General features: G+C 31.5%; 1 protein-coding gene across 1 annotated transcript in view; it reads left to right on the top strand.

Moving 5' to 3' along the window:
* LOC110019147 (replication protein A 32 kDa subunit A-like) overlaps nt 1-13,284 on the top strand; it is a 37,177-nt gene extending 23,893 nt beyond the window's left edge. The window contains exons 6-10 of the mRNA XM_020716723.1: nt 12,058-12,136; nt 12,240-12,332; nt 12,409-12,491; nt 12,863-12,931; nt 13,021-13,284. Coding sequence (XP_020572382.1) covers nt 12,058-12,136; nt 12,240-12,332; nt 12,409-12,491; nt 12,863-12,931; nt 13,021-13,105 — 409 coding nt within the window. The 3' untranslated portion in view covers nt 13,106-13,284. The remainder of the gene's footprint in view (nt 1-12,057; nt 12,137-12,239; nt 12,333-12,408; nt 12,492-12,862; nt 12,932-13,020) is intronic.
* The last annotated feature ends 2,980 nt before the right edge of the window (nt 13,285-16,264 follow it).

Genomic DNA, 16,264 nt, shown 5'->3' on the forward strand with positions numbered 1-16,264 from the left:
ATATATATATATTATGTGTACCTTTTCAATATTTTTTTCTTGAATTGTTATTTGTGTTGATATGTGAATGGAAATGGACTTGCTTGCATTTTTATTTTTTACAGTTTTTGTATCCTGTTGGTGTGAGATATTATTTATCGAGCTCGTCTTTTAGTTGAATTCATTGCTCGACAAAATGAATATGTCGTAGCACTTTCTTTGAATGTCATTTGTATCTATTTTTATATTGTGTCCATCTTTTGTTAATTCTGCTGGCAATAAGAATAAATATGTATATAAGTAGTATCATTGTAATAAAATTAAGCTCATATGCCAGTGAGGCCAATCAAAATTTTCTCTAGATAATTTTCCCCATTATTTTTTTATGGATAAATATTCTAAAAACTTTGCTATGAAAAGAATATTTTTGCTTTTGGGGCCTCTAGTTCTTTTAGAAGCATTTTTCTTAAGGGCTTCTTAAGGTTTATTTACAAGGTCATGTACTTGGGTGTTTTTAAGTTTTCTTCGATTATCATTTGACATTTTAGCTTAGTATTTTATTTCCATCATATTCTTTATAAATTGAGGGAGAAACTTTTTGAATGAAAATCATTGTAAATTATTCATTATAATGTTATTGAGTACAAATTTTTTTGTCTCACAATCAAACTCGCTCATGCAAGTTCTCTGGGGTTGAAAGGTAAACTAATGATAGTAAGCATATTTAAGCGTTTTTAAGGTCATCCTTGCTCAATGTTTTGAGAAGTTTCTTCATCATGTGAGTTTTTAGCTTGTATGCTTTGAGTTCCAACTTGCTTTTAGATGATGTAAGTTTTGGTCTATGTTTGATCTAATTTTTCTCTTGTTTGATTGTGTGCTGCAGGATTTTCCTTTTTGCAATACCAAGTCATTGAGCTTAAAACTCTTCTCTTTTATGTGCGAGTTTTAAGTTTTTGTTGCTCTCCACTTAGTTTCCTCCTTGCATTGTGGGTAACTTAACTCACAATTCTTCTCTCAATTCTAGCAAGATTTGAAGGCCTTCATCTTTAACACTTTGCCATTCTTTCAACCCAATTTTATTGTAATGCGATGCAATGAGTACCCTCTAGCAATGTTGGATGTACTTTATGGGAAGCATTATAAAATTGTACATAATTTTAGTCGTATTTTTTGCTAAGGCCCTTGCACTTATTAACTTAGAAATGTAATCATTTTTTGCTAAGGCCCTTGCACTTATTAACTTAGAAATGTAATCAATTGTCACTATGATGAACTTCCTCTAGCCTTTGGTTGGAGGAAATAAATAAACGAGTTTGTTAGCTCTATGAGCCCATTGCTTCACCATTGGATTTTGATAATAATAAATATATGTTTGGGGGCACTAATATTTTTGTTTAAGTATTTCTAGCTTAAATTATTTTTAGAGATCAATATGACCAAACTTGATAATATTTAGATCTGGTCTTTCGTAGAATCCCCATAAATTTTTTTTTTTTTGTAGATAGTTGATTTAAGAATTTAGTAAGGTCATATATATATATATATATATATATGTATAATTATATTCTTATGTATATAATTATACTTTCATATACTAATATACATTGTGGTACTTCCTAAATGACATGCAAAGTTTTTCAATTGTGTTGACCAAATTGTTTATAATTTTATTTCATTTAAACAATGTTTTAAATCAACTATTAGGGTCATTAAAATTCTTATATTACATTATATGTATTTATATACGTAATTAGTCAACATAAATTAAGCACTATTTATTTATTACATGCATTTTAACTACCAAATTTGCTTTGCCCAAAATAGATATCTTAAATCATGCCAATATTGACTTTTTTTATTTAACGTATGAAAAAAAGTTATTTATTCATATCATTTTAATTTAAACTCTTTACCACACTTTAAATTAAATTAAACAAGTAATGAAATTCAAAAATTTAATAAGTTTTCTAATTTATCGTGGCATAAAATTAACATGTTCTTATTATAGGATTTTTTTTTTTGTAATTTTATCTAATTTGGTATAATTAAAACTTCGTTAAGCCAATAAAAATATGCTCAATTAGTAAATGACTATCTTTCTTTTTGTACTAATAATTTTCAAATTCTTTTCATAAACCTATTTATATCTTTTGGCATATTTAGAGGGAGCTTTATCTGACCCAATTTGTTTATAAATAGGTTTTAAGCACATTTAAACTTTTAATTACTTTAAAATATCTTAGTAAAAATTATCTCCAAATTGTGATTGTTCTTCTAACAAATCTTGAAATTATTTTCTTAGCTAAATTCATTTTGGAGCTACATATGTCTAAGAACTAAAAAGTTTTTTTTTTGGGTTTTATATTTCTAGCTTGCTTAAATGATTGGTTGAAGCTCTTAGATTAATTAAGATTGTTAATTTCTATGTGTTACATGGTAGTTTAAAAGTCATTAAACTTACTATTTTATTTTCGAGAACTTTGCTTTAATTTTTTCAAAAAGTGGATTTATTTTTTATTCAAGTTTTAATCTAGTATCATTCAAAAATTTGCTATGCTCAAAGTTAAATCAATGTGTTAAAACTTAATTATTTTATTATACTCAAAAGTTATTTGAGTAAAGACATAAAAACTATAAGTATTTTATTCATATTCAGTTAATATTGTTAAATCTAAATTTGAATTTTATTTAAGTTTAGAAAACATTGTGAGCTTAATAAATTTTGAGATCATTTTATGTGCATTGGAAGTGATTCTTTTGAAGGTATTTACTTTAATTTGTGCTGTAAGTTATATTCTAAAAGACTCATTGTTAAAAGTTTTAAGTTTTTTTTTCTAAAGCTTTTTAGCTATGTTTTTTTTTATATTGCTATTGTTTGTTGTAATATAGTGGGTTTATGGTTGTAATTAAGCCAAGTTGACTCGAGTTTGCTCTGGTCAACTCATTCAGTTGCCTGTGAGCCAAGCAAAATGTGTTAAGAAGCCAAACCTCTAACCAACTTTACTCGAGTTTAAAAAAACATTAATATAAATTATACTCAAAATATATTGAACTTGAAGACTTTATCTATAAATTATTACGAACATTTAAAAAAAATTATTATACATTTTATATTAAGTAAAATTTTATTATATCTCTTTTAATGGGTTATGTACATGTCGGTTGTAACTTTTTGATTGTTAGTGATTTTCTAGTATAGGTGTTGGCTAAGTGTAGATGTAGTTCCATGTGTTAGTTTGCGATTGAATCACACAAGTATTTCGCTGCCTGCTTTTTTTTTCTTTTATTTTATTTGCATTTGTGATTGTTTTAGATTTATGGTATTTTAGTTCTTACATATAGAACTGTTCACTATTGTAATCTTAAATTAATCTAAATTGGAATTGAAATAATGTTTTTTAATCATGAAGTTAATTTTCAAAATACATTTAAGCATTTTCTTATCTTCCAATTCACTGCCCTCCCCTCTCCTGGGTGCCATACATTTAAGCAGTCTTTTCTCAGAGGTTTATTCCCCAGAAGACGAATGACCAGGAACTCTTGATCAGTTACAATTTAGAGAGGGCTGCCAGTGCATAGGAGTGAACTTCTAACACTGACTACATCTCTTAGATAAATCTTTTGAATCCATTCAAAGTGTTGGGCAGAGGAAATATTATTGTAGAATGTAGTTAGCCAAAGCTGCTTCATGAGTGACTTTCGCAATTCCCCGAGTGCAATTTCATTAAGATGCCCGTGACTTCATCTTCCTTGATGTATCATAGTCATAATGACGTGGATATTTAGAACAATTCTCCATCAAGGAGTAAATATTGGGCAAATTTGATTTTAAATCTTTTGGGATCTTTGACATAAGTATGTACTATTATCTTGAAGAATTCAATATGAAGATCTACCAAACTTGATTCTCTCTTTGAATCTACTTCCATCACTTTGACCTTTCATTGGAAAAACTAGCCTCTATATCAGTGTCCTAATATGATTACTCCACTTAGTATATTACAAAGTTGGTTTTCATTTTGTAAAACTTGGTCATTTTGAAAAATTCAAACTTTCTTTATTCTATCTTAATTTTGATGAGGTACGTCATTCTTTTCTCTCTAGTTTTATGTTAGTAGTTTACCTGATTGATAATTATGTGTAGGAGTGGACCGATAGGTTTTCCATGCTTATTCCTTGAGTAAATCTAATCCGGTGACGAGGACTTAATATTTCTCCTAATTATTAGTAATTATGAAGTTAATATGTTCAGAATTGTAGGAGAGACCAGTCGACATTCTCTAGGGCCAGTTCCTTGAAAGACTAAATGTTCTATCCATAGCATTTCTACGTGTGTAGGTGGTAGCTTACTCGTTAATGAGTTTGAAAAATAATCAACTTGGAAGTTTGTTACAACTTGCTTTGATTTTTGTTTGGAGTATATAGGAGATATTAAGTTTGCTTAACTCGATTGCTCATTTTAACAACCAACCTAAATGTTTGTGTTTAGCAAGTAATTTTTTCATTTTTATTTTTATGGCATGTGCTTGTGTTGTGAAAAACAACGGCAATAAAATGAAAAGCCAGATCGAGAAAAATTCGCAAAACTGAAAATAGCGGAAACACACAGATTTACGTAGTTCGACAAATTTACCTACGTTCACGGAGCTTTGGAGGATTTTATTAACTTCGAGGAATTACACCTGTCGATCGCCCCTACGATTACAAGAATATACTTTCTCTCTCTTCTCCTCTTCCTCACTCTCTACCTGAGAGCTTCAAAACGGAGAAGCAGAAAATCTGGAGGGGAAAAACTTTGCTATATTCTTCACGTAATGCCACAATGCGTTTCTTCCTTACTGTGCCTGTAAGCAAGAAACACAAAGGAGACTAATAGGGAGAAGCTACCTATTTGCAATCCTTCTATTATAAATGGCCCAATTTTGGCCCATTAAGGCAACCCCAAGAATTTTGTAAATTAACTAGGTAGGAGATTAATCAGGCAAAACTTAACTAAACAATATTAACTATGCTTTCCTTAATTCTTCCGGTTAAGAAAAACAACTCCTTTAAATGGAAATGGGAGGCGGTGATACACCTAAACTATATAGTGTTTTTTTTATTTTTTTATACATTTTTATACTTATTTTTGAGATATTGCGCTTTAATGAAAAATATTTATGTGTTTTTTTAGGTACAATCAAATTGGATGAAAAATACTAAAACGAGTGAAAAAAGGTCAAATTTGAAACAAAAATGAATAAATGTGCAAAAGAACTGGGGCGCCTAAGCGCCCAGGTCTGCCTCCTAAGCGACAGAGGTTTCGTGCCTAAGAGCTTGGTACCCCGCGCTTAAGCACCAGAATTAGTTATTTGATGATTCATTGAATTTAGACAAATTTTTGAAGAGGTGTTTGAAGCAACCCTTGGTAAAAACGTGGAAAATATCCCATGGACACGAAAATTGATTCAATTAGTTTTTGAAGTGACAACTTTTAGAAGATTCATTGAATGAAGACACATTTTAAAGGGGCACCAAAGAACCTTTTGGATTTTTATTAAAGACTTGCATCGACAAAGCCAACCGCTAGAGGCTAACCACCCATAAAATTGACAACCATCATTCATCCAAGTACGCTGCTGTCGCTGCCCATCGCCGCCGCCGCCGATCACTTTCTTTTTATTTTATTTTGAGTGTTTAGTTTGTATTGTGAGTGAAGGAAGAGAATTCAAAGGAATTTCAAGACATTTGATTAAGAGGATTTAAGATGAGTGTTTATCTTTGTTACTACACTTGATTTTAATTTAAATTTCTTGTTTGTGTGCATGATTTCTATTTTTAAACTCATGTGTGGTTGTGTTTTTTTCATGGATTCTGAGTAGTTTACTTTATCTTTTTCCATAAAATGATAAGTGATTAAATGTTGAAAGGAAGTATTATGCTTCAATATTGGAAGAAGTTGTGATGATTTGAAACCTTGCACTTAATTTATTTCTTGATTTAACCAATTAAGATATTAATATCTGTTGTGAGAACTTGTAAGCTTCGAGATGATATTGTCTCAACCAACAAATGATTTAGAATCACATTGATTTCATGGATGAGAATATAGTTCATGGGGTTGAGTGCAAATAAATAGGAAAATAAATTTTTCAAGGGTGTAGAATTAGAGGACATTAGAGTGACATACTAAAACCCCCTATTTGATTTATAGTTTTAGGTTTTTATACGAGATGTTAACTCCCAGGTGGAGGGAGAAGATGAAACTTTAGAGTAAGAGCTAGTATCTTCCCTACCTAATCAGTTTTTAAGACTATTCAAACTATAGATTAGCCAATGTTCTTTATAACATCTCTAGTAAGAGTAAAAAAATTATTGCTCCTATTTGACCAACACATTTAGAATACTTTCACAATAGAATTTCTCAACTTATTAATGATTCATGATAAGGAAAAAATATTTTACTTATACTGCCTTCATTTTGCAAAATTTAGTTAAGTTAATTAGTTTATTTTATTTTTTATAAACCAAAAATTACAAAAACAATCGAATTTGCATTCCAATTTTAGCATCTTAAGTTTAAGTAAAAATATTTTGCTAAGTAGATTTTTGGCATCTAAAATTTCTTAACTTTCTAGTTTTCTAAAGTGCATATTGTTAATTTCTTTGTGAGTTTGATATTCGGGGCTTAATAAAAAAGTCTTCTTATATTACTTGATAATGATACGTATACTTGCGTAGTATCCCATATTTAAATATTATAATTGTATTCTTATTTGTTCAGCAGTGGAAAACTTATTTAGCCTTTGCTTTGGATCAAGTTTTTTACTTTTTTGCAAATTAAGAATAATTATTATGGAAATTAAGCATATAATCACATACATCGCATTTTACATCTATATAGAAAGTTGGGACCAGGCAGCAAGCTATAGCGGAGATCAAATTTCATATGGAGATAAACTTAAATAATTTTTATAAGTGTTGAGATCACCGATTCAGGAAATAGTGGACCAGGTTCCACAATGCCTAACAATTCTCCCACTTGGAGACTAAGTTTCTGACTACACCATCCAGTGGTTGTATCACCCTTTTCCTCAAACGTGATATCTTCCAACTTTCTCCAATTTCTTCCACCTCTGTAACTCAAAGCTCCGGTCTTCATGCCAGAAGACTAATTTAAGCTGCACACAACTTCAGTTTCTCTCTTAGTTAACATATCAGCATCAACGTAGCCTTGTACTTTTAAGCTCTTTCTTGGGTTACTCATGAATCTGCTTACAAATCCACTACATGGGCAATATCCTGCCTCAGCTGAAGGCCTTTTTCAACAAGTCCAACCTTGTGCCTCTTACCGCCATCAAGCGCAATTTTCATCCGGTACACCCATTTGTTATGCAATTCCATCTTCCCTGGTGGAAGTTTTGCCAGCTCCCATTTGCTCGAATTTTTATCTTGCAAGATTTCTTCATAGCTCTGTGGTTTTCCACCATATGTCCGTACAAGGTCCGATTTTCTTGCCTTTGGCGCTCTGTCATTTTTCAGGAAACTGACTTTCTTCTACTTCCCCATAATGCATCTCTGGCTCATGTGTTTACGCTTGAGTAAACCTTTAGTTATATATAATGTGTCAGTTTTCTTACCCCGAGCAAATTTTAATGCTCATTTAGTAATCTTCCAGGCACTATCTGAGAACACTACTGAATGACCACCCTCATTGAGCTGCCCTACAGAACTGTGAACTGTCAGGAATAACACATTCTGTATCTTTTCAATTATCACATTTGCGCTATCATTTTCCTTCTTAGGATTTCTGCTTTCTTTTTATGTGGCCAACCTTGCCACAATTCTAGCATGTTTTCTGTTGATCAGACTTTGATTTTGATCCTTCTCTTTTTGAGTTTTTCATGTGATCTCCCTCTGGAATCAACAATTAGTGTCAAACTCGAACCCGATGTCTAACTAGAATCTTTCCTGCGCACCTCCTCAGCCAAAATCAAATCACGAATATCATCATATTTCAATTTGAATTTACCTGTAGAAGTGCTAACTGTCATCCTCATGACTTCCCAGTTATTTGGAATTTAAGCCAACAATATCAGCGCACGTATCTCATCATCAAAATCAATTTCAACATACGATAATTGATTTATGATAGTATTGAAATCATTCAGGTGTTGAGCAACAAGCACACCTTTTGCCATCTTCAGATTGAATAACTTTTTCATCAAGTGCAACTTGTTTTTCACAGATGGCTTTTCATACATATTAGATAAAGCCGCAATGAGATCTGCAGTACTCTTCTTGATGACGTTATATGCTACAAATCTTGACAGGGTCAATTGAATAAACCCTAGAATCTATCGATCTAACAAATTCTATTTCGCTCGTCCATCTTTTCTGGTTTGTTTCCCAACAACGTTAGGCGAAGTTTCTTCCCATAGAGGTAGTTCTTTATCTACATCATTCAGTAACCAAAATCTGTGCCATTGAACTTCTCGATTCTCGATGTTTTCACTTCGTCTCTGCCCATTGTTCTTCCTTAGATCCGAACCAAAGCTCTGATACCAGTTGTTGTGAAAAAACGATAGCAATAAAATAAAAATCGGATCGAAAAAAATTCGCAAAACAGAAACAGCAGAAACACACATATTTACGTGGTTTAACAAATTTGTTTACGTCCACGAAGTTGTAGAGAATTTTATTAACTTTGAGGAATTACATCTGTCGATCACCTCGACGATTACAAAAATATCTCTATTTATTTCTCTCCTCTTTTTCTCTTCCTCTCTCTCTACCCAAGAGCTTCAAAATGGAGAAGCAGAAAATCCCAAGGGGAAAAACTTTGCTATATTCTTAACGTAAAGCCACAATGTGATTCCTTCTTACTGCGCCCGTAAGAAACAAACGCTACGGAGACTAACAGGGAGAAGCTACCTATTTGCAATCCTTCTTCCTTAAATCGCCCAATTTTGACCCATTAAGGCAACACCCAAGAATTCTGTAAATCAAGTAGGCGGGAGATTAATCGGGCAAAACTTAATTAAGCAATATTAATTAAGCTTTCCTTAATTCTTCCTGTTAAAAAAAACAACCGCTTTAAATGAAAACGGGAGGCGACAAGCTATAGCAGAGAATAAATTCCATAATGAGTTAAACTTAAATAATTTCCATAAGTGCTGAGATAGTCCATTCAGGAAATAGTGGATCGGGCTCCACAATACCCAACAACTTGGAAATATGGTTGAAGCTTTCATGTTGAATTAAGATAAAAGTTTGTTCCTTCGTAATTGGGTACTTGAGTTTGATCCCTTTAGGATCTTGTCGGTATATTACGTTAGAATTGCCTTCTAGTCTCACGAATGAGTATTGAATTGTTAATTTTTAGGGCCACTCTCAGGTATAATAATATGTTTTCACCTGTTTTGAGACTTAATAGTAGTCGCATAGTGTTACACCGGTGCTTAGCCTAAGGCTGATTTTGTCCTTTGTATGTATAAGGGCAGTTTAGCCTTTTACAATTATTATTATTGCTTGCTATAAATAAGTTTATTATGTTTAGGGTTGGGAGGATCCATGATATTGGATTGTGAGTCTTAAGTTTAGTGTTTGGGAGAGATTTCCTATCCCTTGAATAGTAGGAATTGGAAGAGGTCACCTACCTTTGTTGATACTTATCTTTTGTATTCTTGTTGAGTTGTTTGCATTATTGAAGAAAATATATGTTTTCCCTAATTTGTATGCAAAAGCGTGCCAATTTTGATGTCGAATTGTATCATAAAGATTTCAAGAAACCTCTTATATGAGTGAAGGCTTGTTCACACTTTGTCCAGACAGGAGCATTTTGCACTCAAACTTTTGGTGAAGGTTGAGCATTTGTCTTTGGGTCTCTAAGTGAAATGATTTAAGCTTGAGAGTCAGTCGGTTAATCTTTGTATCTCTCTAGTGCTTCAGAATGACGACATGTTTAGGATAGTTTTAACTCTTTGATATTGGTTTGATGCCTTATGGAGTGCATAGGTAGAATCTAACTTCAAATGTGCACTTAAGTGAATTCAATTTCATGTTAAACTCTCTTCGATTTTCAAAAGTCTCATTGATGTATCTATATATTGTTCTAGCAATTTATTGTTAACTAGTATATAATTGACATGATTTCATTTTTTCTTTTGTTTGTTAAAAATTACATCTATTATTATTGGTAAGTGAATTTAGCATTTTCAAGTCCAAAAGATATAGTATTATGATATTGTCATTATTGTTAGATGCACGCTACCTATTTGCTGTAGATAGTAAATGCGAGTTTGTTTTCAGTCTCCATGTATTATACTTATCTCTACACCTAGGAACTTGATCATGATGTTATACGTCTGAACAATGGTTTTGAAAGTGTCGAGGAATTCCCTAGGCTCGTGGTGAATTAACAACAGATCTTGCAAATTGTGCAACAAAAGCACATTCAAAATTCACATAGGAAGTGATCACTAGTATCATCTAGTTGTTGAACCATTAGTGTCGACTCTCTTAGAGTCATGATGACTAGATAACATTTCAGAGCATGATTTGTTCAGAGCAGGTGGATTGTCGATTCAAATGAGCTGTGTGGTCATGGAGGTTGGTATTGCTCCTATAACATTCCAATGATAGAATTTTAAGTCTCTCCAGAAGCTCTATTTCAGTGATCTCTCTATGAAAGTATTATCTAGCTGATTTTGTTTGGGGGGTTTCAATTTTTCTTCTTTGTCTTTCTTACTATGAGTGGGCCGAATCGGCTCTATCTTGATGGTACTTATTGCCTTCGTTTGCCAAGGTGAGAGGATATAATCCTTCTCATGCTAGCAATAATTACTCTTATTCAAAATTATGTTGATTATATGGATGGAGGGTGCTTACTCCCTTTGATTTTTCCCTGACAAATGTTTTGGTCTCTTATTATTTTAATCATCTGCTTCTTCTGGCCAACGATTAAAATAATAAGAGAGACCAAAACAAATGTCAAGGGCAATCCAAAATTCCTTAGTGCAATCCATGTTGATAGTGATTTTCTTGATATTTTACTTTGCTCTTTATGTTACTTCTCATCTTGTCTGTGCCATGATCCTTGTTCACCAAATCTTTTAGAATTTATGATCCTGATTTATCCGTGAATTCACGCCACTAAGGAAAAAAGAATGAAATAAAAAAGTTTTTGAGCTAAGTAGGAAAAGATAAAATAGAAAAACATAAGCTTTTTAATATTTTGGATAATCTTTGCTTGCTTTATATTGATCACCCTGTTTACATTATAAATCGAATACTCATTATACACAAATCTCCTGAGATTCTTGATCTATTTTTCTGCTTTCACAAGCTTGGTTGTTGTAATTAATATTGTCTTTGTAACACCTTTTATTAGTTACCGTTCTTTTTAAAATATCTTTTTTAAGGCTTAGATTTTTGGTAACATATTTGCCAGTTAACTCAGCCGTAAAACTTATCCCTTTGAACTCTACACTTAAAATTCAGCCTCCAGAATTCATCTTTGGGAACTTGCCTTTTTACTCATCCTCTAGAACTCTGCACTTTGAACTCGACCTCGGGATCTTCCCTTAGAAGTCATCCCTTCGAATTATGCACTTAGAACTTGGCTTCTAGAATTCGTACCTCAAAACTCATTCTTTGGAGATATGTTTTGAACTCGGCTGCTGGAAGTCATTCCTCGTAACTCGAAACTCGTCTCCCCCTTGAACGTCTCAGGACCCTCTCCACTCTTGATAGTATACACATCTTTGCATAACTTTTGCTGCTCCTTTCTGTATAATCATTTTGTCTTTTCATTTGATTGTAGGCTGTAATGAATTACATTTATCTTCTGTGGTGATTTTTTTTTTGTTCTTGTTTGCTCATTCAGTCTTATTATAGTTGAAGTGGGGAGTTATGATGCAGCGAAGCATTAGAGAGAGGCATTAAAATGTACCAGTCACATTTAACAGCAGCCTTTGTTCATTTTTTTCAGCTCTTTTCTTTGAATCAAGCCAGTCAGTACAATACTGGCTTGATGATCCATACGTTGGATGTATGCTTTAATATTGAAAATTATTGTTTTATTGGGCTTTCTTTCAGGGCAGTGGTCGATTACAATGAAATTCTTCTCCATTTCATCCACTGCATTCAAGTTCATGCATATCACAGTGGAGAAAAGGTATTGTTGGCTATAATGGATGCCTCTTTTACGATGACCTCTATATCATAATGCACGCACACGTTTTTCTCTCTTTCCCCTACTAATAATAAAGGAGCTGCAGGTTGTGGCCCCAGCTCAACTACGAGGAGATTCAGTCAAGGCAACCAATGCTTCAAGTGGAGTAAAGGAAAATCATTCCCCTGCTTCCAATCAAGTAAGGCACTGTTTAATTTCAGTACGCTCGTTCCATCAGTGTGCAGCCGTTCATTAACCCCTACATGTTCCTTTAGTCTTCAGTGACAACCAGCAATACTGTTGCTGAGGCTGACATCTACAAATTAGTATTGGGTATATTTGAGGAGCCAGAGAGCTTGTAAGCAAACCATATCTTTCATTTTTCCCTGCTTCTTTGACCTTTATTAAATTTCCTCATAAATTTGCTGCTTTGCTTATATTCTTCAACCTGTGTTGCTTAGCATTTGAAAATGTGATCGTAGTTCAGTGCGAATAGCTATTGTTTCGCTTGCCCCTTTATATCCTTTAAGCTGTCACCGTAATTTGATGAAACATTTGTTATTTAGCATTATATTCCTATCGTGCAAAAAATTAATATACTTTTTTATCGGGAATTGAGTCTTATGTCATGATTGTCTCGTTTGTCTGTTTTGTCCAAACATATTAAATCCTATAATACGATCTTACATAATTAACTAAATCGTAGTAATCCCCAACATAATGTTTCAGGGCTATTGAACATGGAATGCATGTGGATGAAGTTGTCAGAAGACTGGGCATTCCTCACAAAAGGATAATGTAGCTCAGTCCAGCCTTCTCCATTTATCTTTTTGCCATCTATTTGTGCTTACTCTCATCATGACTTCAATTTTTTTTGTATGTAACAGGGAAGCTATTAATTACCATGTTGATCTTGGTCATATTTATTCTACAATTGACGATTATCACTTCAAATCTGCTTGTACCGGTTGATTTTATCAACATCTCTTGACTGCTGGTGTTTCGAGAGCGCACCTTCCCAGTTACTCTTCAAGTTTAGATGCAATTATTTACCTATTTACGTCTTTCTGCACAGGAGGATTTTTGATTTCAAATATATCAAGCAAATGTAACTTGCACCAAGAAGGGAATTTGATCTTATAATTTATGAAAGATTTATTGGTTTTACTTGCCGTTTTTCATGTTATTCAGCTAAATCATTATCCAGTTGCGTTCTTTCGTTAGAATAATTTATTATAACAATTAAATTTGATCATTAATCCTAAGAGGGCAAGTTGATCATGGATCCAAAAACAAAATTTGCTCAATAGACTTGGATTTCAAGGCTCCGAAGATAGCTCTCCCAAAAAGTCTCCTAGAGCAACTTTACTAGGAGAAGTCTCCAGCACAGCTCTCCAAGAGAGTTCTCTCAGAACAACTCTTCTTTAATTGAATACATATACTATAGAAAATACAAATTTTAAATTAATTATTTTTTCACATTACTTAATTATTCTTTATTTAATGTTAATTATTCATCATCATTATTATTATTTTAATACAATATTTTAATTAAGATTATTATCCTTTATTTTTTAAGTTTAATTAAATTTCAATGTTATGACTACATAATTAAGCCTAAAATTTCCTTTTTCTTTACACGTAATTTACTTATGCTTAGTTAATCTATATTAATTGTATCATTTCAACTATCAAATTGAAATTCTTTTATTTTTTAATCTTACAATTCTTATTAAATTATATAACTAAACTTAAATTTTTAGTAATAATAAAAATAATATAAAAATAAAAATAATATAAAAATAAAAATAATTATATAATTATTATTATTATTTATAAATAATAATAATAATAATACTAATAATAATAATAATAATAATAATAATATTATTATTATTATCATTATTGTTATTATTATTATTTTTTTCTTGGTTCTTATTATTTCATTAACTTTATATTATTAACCTTAAATTTTGAACTAAAATTTAAAAATTTAGTATTTTAAAAATTAATTGCATTATTATTTTTTGAGCATTAATTAATTTTTTACATTAAAATATTTATTTTCCTAATTTCACTAATTTTAATCATAAAATACTAATTTAGATATCTTTTGACAATGCAATGAATAGTTTCTTTGCAAAAAAAAAAAAAAAAAAAAAAAAATATATATATATATATAAATATATATATATCGTAAAAATTGCTCAGATCTCACATAATTCCGTCTCGAAAATACTTCAATGTTCTGTATTTCACACTAATCAATGCCACACAGCAATCTTTCACTCCAATTCTCATGCATGCGAAACTGACTTATGTATTCATCCTTAGCTCTACTACTGCTCAAGCTCCCGTATCAAATCAACTTGAGGTTCACTGCTTTGCTAATGCTCGGCTTGCGAACATCCAGGAGAATAACTGAAATTGTCCAGAACAGAAACTGAACTTGTCTAGGAGAACAATTGAACTTGTCTAAGTCTGAAATTAAATTGTAAGCCAGTTCTAACAGGATTTAAACCCGAAATGTGTGGTTCAAAGTATATGTTTGAATTAATTTTCAAGCCATAACATAAGATTTAAACTTGCATTAAATTCTAAATTGACTATAAGGTTCAGTTTCAGTTTGAGCAACGATTGAACCCCTTTTTATACGTTTGAAATTTATTAGAACTTATTTTAAATATATTTTCTTGAATCTATTGTTTAATTATTAGCTTATTGTACAATTTTGGTGAATTTAAATTTACCTTATTTTTCAATGCTAGTGTATTTTACAATTTTTTATATTTAGGGGATTTCTAAATACAATGTAAAATATGGTTATTTTCGTCACCAAAAATGCCATACTCCTATTGTGGTTGGTTGCCACCATCTCCTATAGCTGTTTCCTCTGACTGCTAGTCGCAGCCTTAGGCCTCCCATTACTAGCCGTCATCACCGCGGTCAGCTTCATGCCCTGTTTTTTATTGGTTATTTATCATTGCCTAATGCTATTATTGCTGCCACACCTATTGATTGGCAATTGACACTTACCCTTTGTCCCCGCCACCAACCTTGCTTTGTATTGATTTCATTTTAAATTATTAAATCTTTAATTTATTTTACACCTAATCAAACAACTCATAAGTATTTCAAATATACTACCTTTTAATTACTTTGCATTCATTTTACACTGCATTTCTTTTTTAGAAACCAAATGGCTACTTAGTGTGAACTTTGTTTGAACATCATTCAGATTTAGTTTGAACCTAGCATTTGAGCCTTTGCTCAAAAATTTAAATTAAATTTCAAATGACATTAGATCCTTGTTATTCCCACTATGTCCCATAAATTGATTCATTTAATTTGTTTTTTATGTATATGGATTTTCAAATTAGTTACCCATATGGATATGCATTATATTACTTGAGTCTTGCAAAAAGCTAGTGGTGCGTTGGAGAATGGTTGATAACTCACATGACTTGTTCTTTGGTGTGTCAACTCATCTTCTTCTTTTAATGAAGGTTAATGTAAGAAAAAATGGTAGTACTCTTTTATTTTTAAAATTGGAAGTAGCAATACAAGTTTTGAAATTTTTATAATTGCTTTAATTATGATTTTGAATTACTGAATTTTCCACCAAGGAGAACTTTGAAGTGATGAACACAAACATAAGACTTATTAGTATTTACTTTAATGATAACAATCAATTTAATAATGTAGGCATTGAGAAAGTATTTAAGGCGTAAATTATGAGATAATTAAAATTAAATTTTTTTTTTTTTTGTCATTGTTGGATTGTTGCTTATGAGCTAATAATATGTTTTCACTTGGATGTTAGTGACAACTAAATGATTTCTTAGTATCTTATGGGAAGGTATCATGGAAGTAAAATCTTGAAAGGATTGAAAAAATGATACAATGCATATTAAAGAGAACTAGAAGAATTGGAAAGACATCCCTATCATATACAATATTAGTAGATATACCATAATATTCAAGTCTTTGGCTAGAGAAGCTATTCCAAAATGAAAGAAGATATTACTTTTTATAGAGAGAAAGCTTCATGCTGTTGAGCTCCAAGAAAAGTTCTTTTTTTGGAAACTTTTTACAATAAACTATAATTTATGGGAACATAAATATATTTTA

Source organism: Phalaenopsis equestris, unplaced genomic scaffold (assembly GCF_001263595.1).
Source record: "Phalaenopsis equestris unplaced genomic scaffold, ASM126359v1 Scaffold000051, whole genome shotgun sequence".
NCBI lineage: Eukaryota > Viridiplantae > Streptophyta > Magnoliopsida > Asparagales > Orchidaceae > Phalaenopsis > Phalaenopsis equestris.